Here is a 20067-nt window from a genome sequence, read left to right as displayed (position 1 = left end):
CGGTGTTTCTTTCTCCAGCCAAAGCTCTTTCAAGAGAACAAGGGCAGCCTGTTCCACACAGCCACTGAGTGCCCAAACTGAATGGCTGGTATTTTTGTATTAAGCCTGCAATTTAAAATGTTGCCAGATAAACCATGCTGAATAACCAACAAGGTTGCAGCCTAACTATTAGATGCTACTTCCCAAGGGCTAAATTTAGGTCATGTCCTCCTTCTCCTGATGCCATCAGAATGCAAACGGCAGCCGCCTGCCAGTCAGGCAGAAGCACTCTGGTTTGGTGCCGAGCAGCAGGGCGAGGAGCTCTCCCACTGAACCCCACAGAACTGCGTACAGATAGCAGTGAAGGGTTCGTTGTTAGCAGCCACGGATGGAACGGAAACCATGTTTTCTGGAAAAGCTAAGCAGAATGTGCTAACTGAGAGGACGGTGTGCTGGCCCCAGCTCCAGCCATCACCAGTTGTTTTCTAATCAAGGGTTCTCCAGAAAATGTGGGACAAGTTTACACAAATGCTTAAGAAACTTATGTTCTAAGAGGAAAGGTCCTGGGCTTTTGCTTTCCTGCAGCTGTATTTAAAAGCTCTAATATCACCCACAAAGTTGGACTGGGGCTTAATGAATAGGAAGGGAAATTATATTTTGTTTGTTTGTTTACTTATTGAATTCCAAGGCCACCCAATTTCAAAAAGACTCTGGTTGGCTTACAATATTTTAAAAATACGCAGTTTAAAGAAACATAACTTCCTGGACAAAACTACCTAAATAACATCCCAGAAAATCCACCAAGGGCTCCACAAACACCCTAATCTCAGGCCTGGGAACAGAGCCAGGTCGTAAAAAGACTCCCAGAACACTTGAAGAGCACAAGCCGTATGTATCTTCATATAGATCTAGCAATCATTGGAGGCATATTGGTGCCTCTTCACTGAAAACCCTACAAATATACCAGAGGAAACTCCTGATAACAAACTAATCCTCTGCACCAGTGTTTCTCAACCTTGGCACCTTTAAGATGGGTGGACTTCAGTTTCCAGAATTCCCCAACCAGCCATTCTGGGAATTGAAGTCCACCCATCTTAAAGGTGCCAAGGTTGAGAAACACTGCTCTGCACTGTGCAGTCCATGGGAAGCTCCCTTGTCAAGGAAAACCTGGTCCTCACAGCAGTTGCTACCCAAACAGAATAACTTGGTGAGTCTAATTAAGAAGTCAGTTGAAAAAATTCTCAGGATTGGGTTCACACAGCACAACCAGTGCTTTATTTTAACCATAGTTTGAACAAGCTACAATGGCTGAGTTCATATATCACACTTACACCATGATCTATAAACCATAGTGGCTGGGTCCATCCATTACACTAAACCCACACAAACAAGTTAAAGTTAAAACTAAACATGGTTAGTATGTGGTGTGAGTGCAGCTGCCAAATTTGTAACTGAACACACTTAACTGGTTCAGTTAAAATTTGGCAGCTGCACTCACACCACATACTAAGCATGGTTAGTTTTAAATTTAGCTTGTTTGTGTGGTTTAACTTGATTTACAAACCTGGCTGTTTGGTTACTTTATGGTTCAATTATTGTGTAAATACAGAAAGTGGGACTCTGTGCAAATACAGAAAACATGTTAATTTAGTCACTGTGTTATGCACAGCACAGTAGGATAGGAAAAGAGGTCAGAGAATAGCTGGGTTCACATAAAAAAATGAAGCTGGTTACCATGGTGCTGGATTTCCATCATACATTGGACTGGATTTGCAAAATATATTAAATCACAAAAAGCTAACTAAGGTTAACACTAAGCAAGCTTAACATGTTGCTGTAATGCAGCCAGTGATTCTGCCATTTTGCATTGATCCATGTGCATAAGATGCAGCCATTGTAAACTGGACTGGGTTTCCTACTGTATGATGAATGCTACCAGACAGTATTCCTCCTGCATCAGAGTCTAAGCATTACAGGAAATGGGTGCCAGGGACTTACATCACTTCCACTGGCCAAAGCAAAGCCACCTCCAAGGAGCAACACAATACTCCAAGGCAACTTCCTCTGGACGGTGTTCCAATCCAGCAGTGGAGCTGGCAAAAATGATTCCTCCATACCTGTAGAAAAATCAGGAGAAGCCAGATGTGTTGGATACAATCTAGGGCTGGAGGAGGAAATACTACATTACTCAGTACCTATGCTTTCTTTCCAAGAAAGGAGATGAAAGGCTTAATACCATTGTGAGGAATACATGTTTTGTCTAAACTACGCTGTTGAACCAGTCTGGAGAATGGTACCCATTGATTATGTCTGCAGGACACAGCTAATATAGTCAGATGGTCCCCACCAGTAACACACAATTATAGATGCCTCGGTTAAACAGGGAAGAGCTATTTTTTATGATTTCTCAGCTGTTTGAACTAAAACTAATCTTCTCTAACCTACCTCCACTCATACTGATTGGGTTTTTACACTATTCATATTATACTTTGGCCACTAGGGAATATGCATATTTCAAAAATGCTTTGGAAGAAATGCTTTGGACCTCAAGCAAGCACAACACCTCTCTACTATGCATTAAAGCAGCCTGATTTTTTTTTCAGCCTGCCATGTAAGTTCTGAAGCACTTCTGAGTAATTTTTGAAGCACCTGCAACCTTGCTAAGCCCCTGCATGGCCCAGCTGAAGAGGTTTATTCTGTATAATGTGGCAACATGGAGCACACTACAGCAGCATTTATCCTAGATCTCAAAAGCCTTCTGATTCCATCCCTTGAAGAACAACCTCCTTCCTGCCATGCCTCTTAAGAAGATACCACTCTTCTGTAGTTCAAAGGCAGAAAATAAGGTCCCTGAAACTTCCCAGGACTGGGGAAGAAGGTAGTGAGTTTTCATCCTTTACCTTCCTCAGCTTCTTCCAGATCACAGCTGTTCTGGCTGCAGAAACCACATCTGGGCCTCGTGGCAGGAACAATGAAGAGCAGTAGCGCCACAAAAATGGCCACAGTGGCATCTGTCACATACCTGGAATGAGTTTTAGAAAATGACAAAGGAGAACTGAGAACTGGTGCCTATCTCTTTTTTCAGCCCCGGAAGCAACAAGCCAACAAGTGGGAAAGGATCAGTCCACTTCAGCCTTCCTGAAGCGCTTGTATAATGGTAGTGATTTAGCAAATCAACAAGATCTCCCTCAGCTTTGCCTCAATTAACCTAATTACTGTGTTTCAACTTCTTTGAAATATAAACAACGTGCAGATCAATTGTATGACTGACTCGGGTCAGTATTGTGACAAGTCTGATGGTATCTCCTGACCTCCCTCCAAATATGTCAGGATGAAGTCCGTTGGATTATCTCATAAACATCCTGCAAAGAGAGGCAGGGTTTGCCCAAAGCTGTTCACTAAGTTTCACAGCTAAGCAGGGATTTGAACTCAGTCCATGATGACAAAATGCCACATGCTAACCACTGTACTATAAAGCCTCAGTTGTAACAATCCTGCTTACAATTCTCTGCTTTCCCTCCGTCTGGACTACATGCTGCTAATTTACATTTATGTCTTCAACATAAGCAAAAGCAGCAGTGTTCTGCTGGTTCACTTCCAATCACAAGCTTAGTGCAATCTGGAAAGACACCCAAAGCTCTCTCAGTGTAGACTCAGTCTTTGCAAGGCAATTGCAACGTCCACTTACTCTTTGTTTTTATTGAACAGAAAAGTTGCCCAGCCTGGGATGAAGCCTGGATCTCGGGTGAACCAGAGGAGAATCAGCAGTGTGAAAATCATGAGGACATTGATTTCAGCAAAGGAGATGGGCCCCAACTTTCGGTGCTCCTCCTTCAGCATGTTGAGAGTAGCCTTCTCCTTCTCAGTCTTTTGGCTTCCACAACCCCAGGTTTTCCGAAAGCTGAAGGCAGAAGTGAATGGTCAAGTAGCTGGCCAGGCTTTTCTTGCCAAGTGGGATAGAGGGCAGAAGGTCAGTTGTCACCATTCTCTGGCACTAATCTATGCACTTTACATGGGGCTGCCTTTGAAGATAACTCAAAACCTTCAGTTGGTCCAGAATGCAATGGCCCAAGAGTTGCCACAAGCATGCTATACTGGTGCTGTAGGCTTTACACCGGCTCCCTGTTGGCTTCCAGATGCAATTCAAAATGCAACTTTTGGCTCCAAGGTACCAATAGGACCATCTCCTCCAACCAAAATTGACCCACTGATTCCTACATCCCAGGAGAAGCTGCTTGTGGTTCTCCACTACTGCAATGTAAAGGAGGTTGAGATGTACACAACATGTGTCTTTTTTTTTTAGTAGCTGCTCCTACATTGTGAAACTGCCTCCCTCTAGACCTCAAATTTACCCCTTCATTCCTAACCTTCCAGAAGCTATTAAAAACCAAACTGTTCTGGAGAACCCATGGTGATTTATGGCTTATTGTTCTTTTTACATTGGTTTATCTTAGTTTATGTATTTAATATGGCCATTTTTTAAATTACTTTGTGGTGCACCTCAGAGTTCTATTGATTGCGGTTGGTACTATGGAATAAAATAAACAAAGCAAGGGAACTGAGCAACAGTGATAAAAAGGGGCAAATGTGGACAAGAAATGACAAGCCAGCAGAGGTAGGTGTGTCAGGTCATGTGATCATACCAGGTGATTCATTCAGAACACGGAAAGCGAAGGAAGAGACGGAAAAGAGACAGCCAGAAAAGTGCAAGGAATCCACAGAATTAGGGAGCAGACAGGAAAATGTGGAGAGGGAATGAAAAGTGAATGTATGGAGAGGAAATAAGATGGTCTGGGAAAGTAGCTATACGTGGTGGGAACTACCACTGGAATTTGGGAGGCCTCAACAGAGGCCAAAACCCAGCCTAGAAGCAAAGGAGATGGCTTGGCATAAGCCAACTGGGATTCCTTTTAATTCACAGATCTTGGGCTGCATTCATACAACATGCTTAATCTAATTAACTGATTTTTAGATTTACACCACACACTAAGCTAGAAAAAAGGGTCACATTAAAACTAGCCAACCATAGTATGTTGTGTGAACGTGGCTGCTAGATCTTCAGCTGATTTATGTATGTTGTGCAAAGGTAGCTGAGCTCATCCTGTGTACAGCTAGTGAGGAAAGGTTTCCTCCACACTCACACACATGCTGTCCTTTGTTCAGAGGAAAGGGCAGTTGGGAAAAATGACCCATGAAGAGATCCCTCTGGAGGCCAAGCCTCCAGATAATCTGGCCCTAAAATTTCCCCCCAAAGCTGAATTGCTTAATTTGTCAACACATTATTCATTTGTCCACCCAAAGACTTACTTAAATCCCATGAAGGAAAACTGAAGCCAAAACCAGGCCAGCATCAGCATCAATAACATATTGGGGAAGGCAAATCCAAACCAGGAAGCAAAATTCAAGATGTCATCATTTTTTGGAAACAGTCTGTTTGCAAAACAGGAGAAAAGAGATGTGATTGTGCTCCTAATCTAGTGGCCCATGGCACACTGAAGGTGGATGGGTGAGAGGCGGCAGTCAGTTCTGGGAAGCCCACCCAATTTGGGGTCCTAGCAATAAAGGAGGTTGTGTCCTCTTTCACAGAAGGGGATCCGATGGGCAAGATTTGGGTGGATGCTTTCATGAGACTTTGGGAAAATGGATTTCTCACTGACGGTTGCCAATTGCAAGAAACAAAGTCTCAGGTGGGATCCCAGGAGGAAGGAATGAGTCCTCAGATGAGGAAAACCACTTCCCACTCTGGTTTTAAAAATCACGTCTCAGTAGGGCACTTACTGATTCATCTGACCTTTCAGGACCAAGTTAGGGCCTGTCCCTGTAAGGGTGGCTGTCCCGCCAATGCTTGCTGCATAACACACACACAGGGTCATTCCCTTGTTGACATGCTTCTTTGCTACCCTGTCTCGCTCTTGGGAATCATCAGGAAGGTATCCATTGCCTACAGATGGAGAAAAATAAGCACGGCTTGGCCTACGACAAATCGCCCTCGTGATGAGAAGAGAGGGTGGGGCTGAAAGTTGACAGCAGAGGAACCATTTTTGATTCTGCCTCAGCACCTGCTCCCAAAGCTCAGAAGCAGGAGAGATGGTTTCCTCCTATGATCTCTCCTAAGCATCTGCTATATGGAGGTGCATTCTGTGGTTTATATGTGGGTGGGTGTTTAGCCATCTAAACTAATAGCCATTATTACATCTTCTGATAGCAAACAGCTCGCTTTACATTTCGTCCATGAGAACTGTTCCCAGGCAAAAATGCTGAGCGTTCTGGCCCGAGGAACAGAAAAATTTCAGACATAATGCTTCAGATCTTAATTAGATTCATGGGTTTTGTCACAAAAATTCTAAACCACTTTGTATGTTAATCCACGGAGACGCCATTTACACATTGCAATACAGTAAGCCATAATGTGGTGTATTGGTAGATGTATAAACCCAGCTGCTGTAATTTTCAGACTTTGGTTTATTTATTTATTGAATGTTTGTATTGCCAAATCTTTTGATAAGATGTGTGAATTCAGTCAATTGCAGCTTCTTCAACCAAGCAGAGTTAACAGAACCAGGCTTAGCATGGTATATGAATCTAACCAAAGAAGCTTGTGCGGTATGTAATATTTGAGGCCAATTTGTGAGAAGCACAAGAGTCATTCCCTCTCCTGGCTGAAATGGTGGAGTATATCTTGGGACCTCTCCAGTGATTAGGTGATAATCTCCTTATCGTTGACTGCTTTATTGTCTCATTAGTAAGCAGAAAACACCTTTGATTTCTCTCCATTAAAGTTATTGCTCTGTGGTGATAAATTATGGGTCCAAAGGCAAAAAGATAGAAAAATTGATCCACCACCACCCCCTCTTCAACCTCAGAGGGAAAGAAAACGTTTCTCAGAGTTGAAGTATTGAGGGGTGCAGAGAAGGGCTTGGAGAAAATATGCAGCAACCATTAGTAATACACGGGAAAACAGGAAAGTATGAGAAAGAAGCTCAAGACTGCTCTGTCTTGATTCTCTTTGATATAAGAGGGTGGGAAGGAGAAACACTGTCAGGCTTTCAAGATTCTGTTACTACAGCCTATATTAATAAAGCAGAGTTCCAGTATTTCTTCTACCTCAAAGGGCTGACATCAGGTCTCTAAAAAGACCTGATTCAATTCATTCCACAAGTGAAATGAGCAACAGATAAATGTAACTAACCTGGAGTTGCTCTTTATGTTCAGAGGTACCGTTCATGAGTTAAAGTCTTTTAGAATAACTGAATTTATGCAAGGCAGGATTTCAGTGGATGAACTGAAATAGTAATTGGGACATGAGCTAAAGACTCTGGATAAGAACATGACAGAGTTTAGAGCCTTCGTTATTGAATCAAATGAAAAAGGAATTCCTCTGTTCAAAAATTCTGGGAAACAACTGCTCGTAGATGTTGAAACAATGTTGAAATGAAATAAAGATATTCAAGATTAGACTCATATCCAGTGTTTCTCAACCTTGGCAACATTAAGATGGGTGGACTTCAACTCCCAGAATTCCCTGGCCAGCATGCTGGCCAGGGAATTCTGGGAGTTGAAGTCCACCCATCTTAAAGCTACCAAGGTTGAGAAACACTGCTCATATCATTTGCTGTGCTTAGATTTTTCAGATCCACAATGTGAGACTATACCCTGCACTTATCTCAGTAAGAAGGATCTTTGGCATGAAACGCTAATAAAACCACGCTTTTTCCAGGCTATCTGCCTCCAAAGATGGCTCACCTGAACAAGTTGTTTAATGGAACTCTCCTAGCAGCAAGACCCAGAGGAATTAAACATTTTTTCCCCCTTTTTCCAGGATAATCTGTTTTTCCAGGATAATCTGTTGAAGTTCACCCATCTTAATGTTGCCAAGGTTGAGAAACACTGGATATGAGTCTAATCTTGAATATCTTTATTTCATTTCAACATTGTTTTGATCAGGAGACTGCAGTTAATTTATTGGGCTAGGATGAGCCGAGATGAATTAGCAGCAGTCCTTTAAGTATATGTGTCTGCATGTGTGTGTGTACATATACATTTCCAGGCCCCTATTCCTTTCACTTCAGGTGGGGCGGGGACCCTCTGCTACCCTTGTTGGGATGATGACAAAGGACAGGCTAATTCTGCTTGGGAAAGACAATCTTGAAAGTACTGACAGTGTACTTGTAGGGCTTTGTAAGTTAAAACCAGCAGCTTCAATTTGGCTTGGAAACCTACTGTAGCCAATGCAGCATTGGTGCAACGTCACTCCTCCCATTGGTAGTCAGACGCTGCATTTTGAACCGACTGCAACTTCTGAGGTTTTTTTAAAAATTTATTTATTTATTAAATTTGTATGCTGCCCTTCTCCCCCAGAGGATGACTCTGGGCAGCATACAAATTTTCCAAGGTTTTCAAGGTCAGCCCCATGTAAAACTTCTTAACCATGGGGTGATGAGGGCATCAGTCACAGTCATAAGGCTTGGTTTCATTAACGAGATGGTCTAATAATTGTATTGCATTCATTAATGTTGATGGCCCTACTAAACATCATCCAGAGGCTTTACATAACTGTTTTAAACATCTTCCTACTTTAGCTATGGATCAGATAGTTATGGCTGGATATTTTCATCAAGTTTTCCATCCTTTGTTAGACTATAATACTACTCCAATTAAAAATTTCATCCTTATACATTGAAAAGGCTACTAGCTTCTACACTGAAGCTTAATTTGTTAGATATATGACAAGTTTTAAATCCTTCATAACAAGATGATTCTTTGCTGGGAGATTCTGGATCTTCCCTGTGCTGGTTCCACCCTTTAACCATTACACCGTACTCAAGATCATATTTATATGTACTACCTCTATTACTGCACATGCCCCTGGACAAAGAAGAATTAAAAAATCTGAACAAGAAGATCTGCGTGATGGTTAAAGAAACTTTGACTATATATGCAAGACAACCTACAGCAGAAGTATACAAAGCTTTTATATTTGCCAAATTGGAATTTAATTCTTTTTCTGCACTTGAAACCAAAATTGTACTGAATTGCATAAAGCAATGATATTGGGAGTGCCCCAATAAAATTAGTGGCTTGTTGATTAAACAGCAACTTCAAAGTAACATAATTTACATTGTTAAGGATGTGAAGGGTAAATTACATAACGACTCTAACAAATCAGCAAGGTTTTTTTTAATTTTTTTTTTTAACACTCAGCTTTTTAATATTGAATCAAAGTTAACCAGGTCAGAAATTAATTGCTTCTTGAATAACACTGTTCTTCCAGAGGTCACACATGATCGTGCTATTTTTTAGACATCTTTGCTTCTTCAGGAAATAATAGATACTATTAAATCTATGACAAGAAAAGCATCCTGGAGTTAATGCTTATTTTATTGAATTGTAGAAGACAGGTACTGAATTTTGTTCCTATATTGTTGGTGGTTTGTAACAATCCTTTTTCAGAAAACTTGTTTTCAATTTATTTTAATGAGGATCAATAACTAATTTTGAAGGCTGGTAAAGAGTCTACTGATTATGCACATGAATATCTGATTGCTTAGTTAAATGCTGATGCTAAAATTTTGATTTTGGCATGTAGATTACAAATGAGATTACCGTTGTTTATCTACCCATCAATCTGGTTTTATGAAAGGACAACAAGCCTTGGATGATATTTGAGTATTAGTTGACTATTAATTATACACTTTCAGAAAAATTAGAATCGACAGTAGAATTTTATCGGCAATGGAAAAGGGCCTTGGATATGGTGAAGCTGAAATTTATTGAAACAAATCTTAATCAAATTAATTGGATGAAAATGTAATTGTGTAATTCTTCAGCCAGAGTTGATACAAGCGAAATTATTGTCTCATCTATCAATATGATTCATGGAACTGATAAAGGTTTTTTTATTTCCTCATATATTTAATTTGATATTGGAACTATTATGCCTGTCTTAAAAGCAACTGAATACACAGTTACTATTCGCTGATAGATTATTTCTTACTGATAAATATGAATGGTTTTGCCAAAATGTATTGATATAGTAAAAAAGTCAGTTAATTCTCAGGCTACTCAATTAATTGTATTTCCTTATTCCCATATATTAAAGCAATTAAATATGTGCTTAATTAAATATGTCTCATATACTTCCTATTGATTCTAATGCATCCAGGGATACTTGTAAAAATGTGAGTTTTACCTGTATGAATTCTTTTAAATAAGAGATTAAAATATTTTTATTTGTAGATGTAAATATTTCAAATTGTTTATCAGATGAAATTGATAATGTTTGATCAAGTCTGTGTTTAAACATCCAAGTGAGTATATGGGGAAAGATAAATATTGTAAAAATGAGTATTATTCAAGATGGATATAGGTACTGAGAGGGATTCCTATGATAATATTTATTTATCTATTTTATTATTTATTATTACATTTGTATGCCGCCCATCTCTCCAAATGGGTGACTCTGGGCGGGCTCACAATTAAAAAACCAAAAGCCTATAACAATTAAAATAACCCATAAATAATTAAAAACAGAATCCCTTAAAATCCCCTATAAACCAAACCCTATACATAAATACTAAAGACATTCAAGATGACGTGGGGGGGGTAAATATAATATAATATATAATACCTTATATTTTTAAAAGATCTATAAGTTATTAAGGAAGTTTTTGTGAAAAGGACAAACTTTTAAATTCTCTGTCCAAAGTATGGCTGCTATATAAAGATGAGCAGTTTAACTTATCTGATTTTCAGTTTTATCAATGAGCACATATTTTAACCTCTGTTTCTTTATGGAATTCAAACAATCAAGTTAAAAACAACTATCAGCCCCAGTCCAGATGTATTAATGAAATCAAAAGTTCCTAATTATCAATATTGAAAAGTGTTTTGGATGATTCCAAACCTACGGGGTTTTCTTCAATGGATAATTAAAGAATACATTTAGGGCAGTATTAGTTATTTGCAAGAACTCTGAAATAAAGAGTTAGAATAGACCAAATTGAAAAAATCAATGCAAAGAGTCTGAAAGAATATTAAGCAGGTTTCTTATGATCTTATGATGAGACTCATTCAACACAAGTTTTTTTCACGTTTATTGGAGAATGTTTAAAACCTTGAAGAATGTTTAAAAAGGGTTGGTTGTCAACATTATGTTAAAAGTATAACATGATAAAGGGGACTAACATATATGATATGGGCTTGTCCAACCACTACCCGATTTATCCATAAGTTTGTTAATATGGACTTGGGAAGAGCAATATGTTTTAAAGATGTGGATGTCATTTTGAACTATATGTTGAAATATTGTAATAGATCAATAAATGAAGAATTATGGTTTTTATCAAGAGTAGGGCATAGGAAAAAAAAGTTCTGTTACAATGGAAAAATTGTATATCCTTTGATTTAATGATTTGTATTTGCTCTCTGTGAACTGGCCTTTTAATGAAAACATTGATCAATACTACTATATGTGACAAGATTCAATGCTGTATTTAAAAACTATTTCTTATAATATATGATATCTTTGTTCTTGTTCTTTTTCCTCCATTTCAGTTTGCTTTTGTTTTTCTTTTCTTTTTGTATTTCTGTATTTCCTTATTCCCATATATTAAAGCAATTAAATATGTGCTTAATTAAATATGCGCTTAAATATCCCATATATTAAAGCAATTAAATATGTAACCAAGTAAAGATAACAAGGGGCCCCAAAGAACAGGAAATACAAATATCACATAACACATTTTTGCCCTTAGTGGCCTCTGGCCCTACGTCTATCAGCCAACTGATAAATTTGTTTATCTTTAAAGAATGCAAGATTCTCATTTACTTTCACCTATGTCATATCCGTGTCATTGCACTCTCCCCTGTTTAGTTCATGAAGTATATAGCATTTTTGTAGCTAAAATCAATAGTCCAGATTTTCCTCATAAGTTGCCAAGGATGTAAATCCCAAATGAATTTCAGAAATGTTTTCTTCTATCTGCTGGGGAGGGAACCCACTCACCTTGCACTGTGGAGACACCGGTGGACACTTTCCCTTCCAGTTCAATAGCGTTGTTGATGTGTCCAGCAGTTGATTCCATGACCTCCAGGTCTTCCTCTGTATTGTTCATCTGGTCCAGAACAGCCTGGACGATGGGGACCATCATGGCAGTGGTTGCTGTGTTGCTGATCCACATGGACAGGAAGGCCGTAACCCCCATAAATCCCATCATCAGGCTGGAAGGGGACACAGTGGGGAAAAGAGTATCTCATAAGCTAGAGACGCCACATCTATATCTAGATCTCTTTGCTGCCATCTGGTGGTGATCTGCATTTTTGCTGCCCAGATCTGGAGAGACTGTTAGCTCAATGATCTATTGCAGTGTTTCTCAACCTTGGCCACTTCAAAATGTGTGGACTTCAACCCCCAGAATTCCCCAGCCAGCATGCTGGGAAAATCTCCAGACATGCATGTGCCATTTTTGCATTAATCTCCTCAACACATTTAATCCAACCTGGCCTAACTTTGGGAAAAGGGAGAGAAGAGTTACTACTTACAGTGCAGGTTTCACACCAACGATTAGCAACACTCTGAGCGCAATCCGCTTGTGCAAGTTCCAATGCTCTACAGCCACAGCCACAATCAGGCCCCCAACAAAGAGCATATTTGTGTCCTTTAGGTACTGCATGCACACCTGATTGGGACAGAGGATGGCAAAGTAGATTCTCACTGCTAATGAACATTTGGGCACATGCAGAATGCATTTCCCTTACCAGTAAGGTTACAGCTGGCCTCTGGAGTTAGAAGGAAAGAAGCTTTGATGCAGAACTGGGAGACATTGCTATAGGAATTTATGCTACAATATCCAATCCACAGACCCCCTTCTTATCACCTCTGCTCTTTTTTTCCTATTCACTTCTAACTGAACGGGACACCTGGGTTTGCACAAACTAGGCTAGTTTAAAATGAGGCTGAATATTCTTGGGTTTAGTATACAGTTGGAACCCAGCCCTCATCCTAACATATTGTGGGAATCAGTACATCTTGTTCAGTCACGATGGTTCACTGATTTGAGAATAACATATTACTGGAACGTAACAAACAACTGAACATAGCAACTGTGTTCTGTTAACCCATATTTAGGATTTAGTGTCTTGTGTGAATGCTGTCAATATTTCTAAGCTTCTTAACTTCTTTCCACTGGGTGAGGATTATAGGATTTTGCTTATCTAACTTCAATTCTTGATTTCACCTGAAAGATTTTTTTTAAAAAAAGGTAAAACTCATGAAAAAAAAAGTTTTTACCATCATTGCCTTTGCTCCGTACCTTTTTGGATTCCAGGATGCCAAACAATGGGAATAAAACAACTGGCAAGAGAGATGTAATAGCCAAAGGAATCACCTCTGTGCACCAGTACACAGCCATGAGAATGATCACATAGCCACATCTGGCCTCCTGTGGACAAGGAAGCACACATTCAGACACACAGAGGCAGACACAAATACCTGTAGCACTTTAAACTCTGGATCACAAGCTAAGACATGAGGGTTTCCTTTGTCCAGGACATAATCTCAGGATGCAAAAAGTATAGCCCATAGCATACAGTTTATCAGTATACCATTTCTGGTCCCAGATGCTACCCCAACTCATTTTTCAGCCTTTGCTAATTTCTGGAGAGCAGCTCATGACATGTTGCCCAAAGCCTGGTGTTTCCTTCAAGCTAAAAGATGTTGGGCATTCCTGCCCTAAACAAAGGGACGGGGGAGAATATGTGACTTTGGGGACACTAAATGATCTATCCTAGTCTAAGGGGTTAGTGTCCTTAAGAGGTACTAGAAGCAAATAAACCAGTCCTTCACTTTTCAGGAGCCATAAGCAGCCCTGAGTTCTCCATCTATCAGGAGCAGAACTGATCATTCCTCTAGAACAGTGTTTCTCAACCTTGGCAACTTAAGACATGTGGACTTCAACTCCCAGAATCCCCAGAATTCCCCAGCCAGCACTGCTCTAGAAGTTATGTCAACCACTCTTGGTGTGTGGAGACGGGTGATTCCCCCCTCCTTCACCAGCCTATACCTGTCAGAATGAAGATGCTAAACCACAATTAAAGTGCCCACAACTCAGACAATGTTGCATGCACATGCCAGATGAAACTGCTGATGAGAGAGTGAAGTAGTCTGGAATTTGTCAAGTCAATTTTCTTGTGGGAAGACTAATTAAGTGGCTATAAATGGTGTTTTGAGGCTATTTGGTGCAAATACCTCATACTTGTCAATTTGCCTGTGCCCAAAATGACTATGTATAAAGCCTTACTCAAGGGCAGCAAGTGGATTCATGCCCTACCAGACTTGCAAATTTCTCTCTGGACTAAACAAGTGATTTTCACCAATCCACTAGAATTTTATATTAACCATGACATGCCTGATGGGAGGGAAGATTTACTGGGTAATAGCCACAAAGAGCCTTAAAACAGTTTAAAGACTAAGAATATAATTTGCCTTTAAGGTAACATAAAATATTTTGTTATTTTTGTTGGTACAGACTAATACCTCTTTTGCTTCTCTAGAAATTACTGTGTAATCTTTGTCTTGTTGGGGGGGGGGTTGGTTGTGTGTGTGCGTGCATGTCCAAACAGACCTCCATAATTTTTCTGAAACAGATATTATTTAGAACACTTCTGCAGCACAGACAGGCAACCTTGTGCCCTCTAGGTATTTTGACTTTAAAATTCCCAGGTACTTTGACTTTAAAATTCCCCAGCCAACATGGCCAATGGCAAAAGGATGTGGGCTTCCACAAATATTTGGAAGGCACCAGCTTGATTATCCATGTTTTACAGATTCTCTTGGACAGATGTAGATCCAACAGTGGTGCAACAGTTAACCAGATTTCAGGTCTGTATGTTCTGCATATTACAATCATTGTACAGTATCAAATGAAAAATCTCAAATGATCCTCAACACTCCATTGTAAAATGTTTCCTGATCTTACTCATATTTCACTACCTGGAAGATTATTCAGTTATAGCCTCCTCTGCATGTACTGGGGAGGAATACACTAAGACGTATGTGCAGATCCAGAAGAAGATCTCTGTGCATCTCCAACCCTTGCATCCACTCACCTTTAGAAAAAACTGTCTCCTAACTTACTTAGAGCAAATAATTGATTAAAAGGTCAAGGATACAAGTCAGGCTTAGAAATTAACAAGCCAGTGTAGAGAAAAACTAAGGAAGAGACACGTAGACACGTTTATAAGAGACTTGTCTTATAAAAAATGAATGGCTGTAACTGGAGTGAGGAAAAGCAGATTCCCTCTACAAGGGACGATTTCCTCATTTGATGGGACGGGGCAATGTTTTTCAACCTTAGCAGCTCCAAAATGTGTGGACTTCAAGTGGCTGGCTGGGGAATTCTGGGAGCTGAAGTCTACACATCTTAAAGTTGCCAAGGTTAAGAAACACTGATTTAGAGGTAGCCTGCCTCTGACCACAAAGATTTAATTTGGTTACTATCTATGAATTTAATGTTTTAATCTTCCCCTCATCTCAGTTCTAATGTTATAAGAAAAGAGAGAAATGCTTCTATTCCGTTTCTCCAAACTAGTCCTCCTCGTAAGGTCTCTATTTCCCTACCCCAGTGTTTCTTATGACTGCTATTCGTAACAAAAAATGTGGCTTGCCCTATTTTCCACAAAGCCAACAGCACGCTATGGGGTGGAAAAATATCTCCCCTTTTTCGCTACAGAACTCGTTTTAAGGTAGACTGCATCTGTCGATAGAGGCTCTATGTAGCTACCACAGCTTTAAGAGGCCACTCTGTCCAATGGGGAGTTTCCTCCACCCCCGCTGCCCTCACACCTTCACACGGGCTTCCTTCTCCCTACGGGGAGAAGGTGCCCGCGCTGTTTTTCCAGCAAACCGTTGGCCAAACGGTTACACGTTCGTTCTCTTTCTCCGTTTCTTCCGTAAACGGAGAGCGGGTCGCTCCCTCCAGGGCTGTCACCCGCGTCCGCCAAGAAGCGAACCGCCGTTTGGTTCAGGTCAGAGCGCTCCTCTCGCGCGCCGACGGCATCCGCTCGGGCTACTAGCGCCCAGCTCTGGGTCGTCCGAGCGGGCGCAGGGCCAAGAACCATCCCGAGAGATCCTCGACGGCCTGGGGATCGTCGAGGGCGCAGCGCGCGCTCCGGGACGGGGCACCAGCGCCGCCAGAGCCGGTGTTCCCTCCGACAAGGAGCCGGGCGCGCCGCGGACCTACCTGGGTGGGGATCAGCAGCGGCAGCGGCAGCAGAGCGAGCGGGGTGCCGAAGAGCATGAGGAAGGCCCTGCAGCGCAGCAGCAAGCGCAGGAACGGCGGCAGCGACGGAGCCATAGCCGGGAGAAGCGGGGAGCAGCTTAGACGGGGCGGGCCGACCGGGCCTTTTAAACGGTGCTCCTCTTGGGCGCCAGCCCCGGCCCCTCCCTCTGCCCGGCCCCCGCTGCCTCTCTCGGGAGGCTGCGCTTCCCAACTCGGCGGGGTGTCTCTGCCGAGGACCCTTCTCTGCGTCGGGGGCCTGTGGGCTGGTCCCTCTCGGAGCGTCCGAAAGGCTCCCTTTCGAAGCGGACACCCGCGGCTGCGTATCTTGCCGCCTTGCCGCCTTGCCCGAATCTTTCCAGGACGACGGCTGGAAGGTTCCACGTGTTCCTCGCCCGTCCTGCAAACATGGAATTTCCCCAGCCAGGCCGCCTGTCGCCGCTTCCAACGGTGCTCGAAGGCTGTCGAACAGCTGAAGGAGGTCAAGCAAGGGATACCCGCTAGTCCGGGGCGGGGGCACGTGGCATCACCAGCCGCCGCTACGGGGCAAGCGTCGGCTGGATGAGTGCCCAAGAGTACCCCCCCCCCACTGAATGTTCCCAAAGGGGCCAACAGTCGCTCGTGCCTCTCAATATCTGTATTCCCCCCAAAGCCTCAGCAAGCAGGTGGGGTGTGTATCTGCCCCCCACTTACATTTTGAACTGGTGCGGGTGATGCACAGCTCTTCTGTGGGGGTCAGCTTCAGGCACGCTCCTTCCAGCTCCCTGTTTTTTCCCTTCTCTGTTAGGTTTCTCTCCCCTGTTCCTGCCCACTGCAGATCCCCCCTCCTGGTGCTCTTTCTCCCCCTTTTTCTGCCCTGGATGTATGACTGGAGTAAGACCAAACTAAAGTTTTTTCAAAAATAAAAAAAAATGGAAGGAAATGATGAATGGGGAGGGTTAGATCTGTTAGATCTGTGCCCAGTAATCCACAATTTGCAGCACCGCTGTCTCTCCAATGAAGCCGCGCGCCTAGGTTTCCGTCTCTGGAGCCCATAAAATATTCACGTTCTGACTCTGTACCAGGTGAGAGCCTCCAGAATCCAGGATACCTTGGAGGGTTGGAGCTGACTCATTACACATTCTTTTTTTCTTTTTTTTTAAGTACCAAACATAGCTGTTCCACTAGCAAAGTGCATATACAGAGTTCAGTTCTTACAGTTCTGATAGTTTTTCTATTGCTGCAAAGCAATAAGAGGGGTTGTCAGAAGCCTCACAATCGATTAACCATCCTGCTAGTTTGCTTGCTTCGTTTCTGCCAATACAAGAAAAATGGGGGGGGGGGGGAAGAGTTAGTAGGTGAGCCATTAGCCGCAGATGTACTGTTACCTGTTTCTCAGGAATGCCCAAGGCCGTACCAGCGTGAGACCAGGAGATGACCTGGCGACATGCGCAAGAAGAACTATGAGATAGAAGGGGGAGGTGAAATGGGAAAGAGGATAAAATCAAGTTTGGCGCACGCGGGCTTTTAGTTTCAGCAATGCTCTAGAACTACACCACTTCTCAATAAATGAGCTTTTCTTTGAACCTACGTTGGTTTCAATGGGAGTTGCTTTCATTGGGAACTGAGCATTGCAGTTTCTTATATATCACTGTCTTCAATTAGTCCAAAACAAGGATTACTACCTGGTGTTGATTTATGTGTCATATTTTTCTCCATCTTTCTTCCGGGAGCTCAAAGTGACACGTCTAAGCAGTTTCTTGCCATTTTTCCTGCAACAACCACCTTGCGAAGTAGCTTGGGCTGAAAAAACATGACTGGCTCAAAATTACCATTGTCCTGAATGGCTATGGGTGGACTTGAACTCAACCCTCCATAGTCCCAGTATAGAACTTTAACCAGTACATCACACTGCCAATCTTTTTGTCAGGGGCCATTTCCAGGTCTAATTCAAAGGTGGTGTTCAGAGTGGAAAGAGACCTCTCTGGGTCCCAAGGAAAACTTCTCATCTAGGCTGTAGAAAACCTATATGTTGGCATGCTCCCTCATACTCATCCCTCATTCAGTTCCTCCTTCCTTCTGTGCAGATGTTCTGCTATGACTACTGATGGGGCCCATGATTTGGCTACCATGTCTGTAAATATTTGGATAACCACTAAACGTGGCAACAAAGGGCTAGAGGAAACACAATGGCTTTACTGCCATCTAGCTGTCCAGATGTTTGCAGCCTAGTGATGGTGGCCCTCTCTGGACCATCAGTGTTACTGAAGGCATGGGGGAAGGGTTAGGATCTCTGCACCGTTTCCTGCGGCTTTTGCGGGTGGGATGGGAAAGGGGAAATCTTGGGTTCTTCCAACACTCACCTGGCAATATTTCATAGGCTAAATGGTAGAGAATTGCAGCTGAACACCTTTTTTGTATAACTATTTTATTAAAGCCTTCAATCCTCTGAAAAAAGGGGGTACATAGGTGTAAATAATAACAGCAATAGGTTGATGGGGAAGGAAACAAATATTATAGTACTAACAGGTACTATGCATGACATTTATATCATTTATTGATTGTATGATTTTATACATGTATTCATATTTATACCATATTCCACATTTATTGTTCTTTTAACAGCCTCTCATACTCCATGTGATAATTACATGTTGGTTATGTATACGATATAGTATTTATCCATCTCAACAGAAAAAGATGGGGAAAACTAGATTTAGCTCATTTCCTTTTCTCTTCCTTCATGCCTTTTTTCTTTTGCTTACTATTTCTTCTTCCTTTTCTGCTTACCCTGAAAAGGAATTGTGTGATGGGTACATATGCATGTCTGTTCAGAAAACAAGTGAACAAAGGCTAAAAATGCTTTCAACACGTAATGCAACACAGCTTTCAAATATTCAATATTGTTTATAAAAGAGGAGGAAAAAAGAAATTGGTGTGCTATGAGGATGGGGAATCCCCTGGAGCCCCAGGAAATATGGAAAAGGATTAATGATTTGGTTTGGTGTAAGGCAGCTTTACATAAATTATGAAATTTTTGGCAGGGATCACAGGTTACGATGAAAACACCTGCTTAGCAATCAGAAATCTCTGGCCTAGTCAATTCCAGCTGAAGAAAAAGGCTCCTGCTAATCAAGGTTGGAAATACTGAGTTAGATGCCAAAAGAATCTGATTTCTTGCAAGCCAGCATCTGGGTTCTTATGAAACAACCACTGGCATGTTCCTCCCACAGCTCAGAAAAGTGTTTGATAAGTGGAAATACAAGGAGCCCTTCCCTACCGTGCACAAAGGCGTCCACCTACTGTGAGGAGGGGTGTCAGAAGTGTATTTCCCACATACTCCCTTCTTGGGGACCGCTGAGCTAGAGAGCCTCCAGATGTTTGGGTGCCCTTGCTGAAGCCAAAGGGGGGACAGGGCCCAGAGCAACTGGGGGTGCCTCACTCAAAGCACAGGCCCCTCTCCCTAGGAAACCCATTTGTGTACGTGGGTGCCCTCAGTGTGGGAGTTATCAAAGATACGGGCATCAAAGAGTTACCAGAAAAACTGGCTTCTCCACATAGCTGGAGGGAAGCTGGTGAGCAAGTTGTGCCAAGAAGAGTCCTTAATCCACCTCTGATCTCTGCAGGGATCTTGGCTGCATTGTGGCTTCCTTTTCACCTCTACCTGAACTCTGGCCTCCCCACAGCCAGGTGATCAGGCCTGCGTAGAAAAGGACTTGTTTTCCTACCGTCCTGCAGGGGGTCCTGCGCTGGCAAGAGGAGAACCCATGCTTTCCTTGGCTTCACTGCCCCCCCTCGATCTCTTTTTTATGGCAGACTTTTCCAGTCTGAGATT

At 42.1% G+C, this 20067-nt stretch overlaps 1 protein-coding gene across 1 annotated transcript in view; it reads right to left on the bottom strand.

Annotated features, from left to right (window-relative positions):
- SLC13A5 (solute carrier family 13 member 5) overlaps positions 1-16703 on the bottom strand; it is a 28383-nt gene extending 11680 nt beyond the window's left edge. Inside the window, exons 1-9 of the mRNA XM_007420898.4 lie at positions 16218-16703; positions 13290-13418; positions 12520-12656; positions 11984-12198; positions 5758-5920; positions 5287-5409; positions 3668-3880; positions 2880-3001; positions 1978-2096 (exon numbers count right to left, since the gene is read on the bottom strand). Coding sequence (XP_007420960.2) covers positions 1978-2096; positions 2880-3001; positions 3668-3880; positions 5287-5409; positions 5758-5920; positions 11984-12198; positions 12520-12656; positions 13290-13418; positions 16218-16331 — 1335 coding nt within the window. The 5' untranslated portion in view covers positions 16332-16703. The remainder of the gene's footprint in view (positions 1-1977; positions 2097-2879; positions 3002-3667; positions 3881-5286; positions 5410-5757; positions 5921-11983; positions 12199-12519; positions 12657-13289; positions 13419-16217) is intronic.
- Between the last annotated feature and the right edge of the window lie 3364 nt (positions 16704-20067).

Source organism: Python bivittatus, unplaced genomic scaffold, assembly GCF_059951505.1.
Source record: "Python bivittatus isolate LINGU-HERP-01145 unplaced genomic scaffold, Pbiv_v1 ctg000690_np1212, whole genome shotgun sequence".
In the NCBI taxonomy this organism is placed as follows: Eukaryota; Metazoa; Chordata; class Lepidosauria; order Squamata; family Pythonidae; genus Python; species Python bivittatus.
This window is presented reverse-complemented; position numbering and strand designations above follow the sequence as displayed.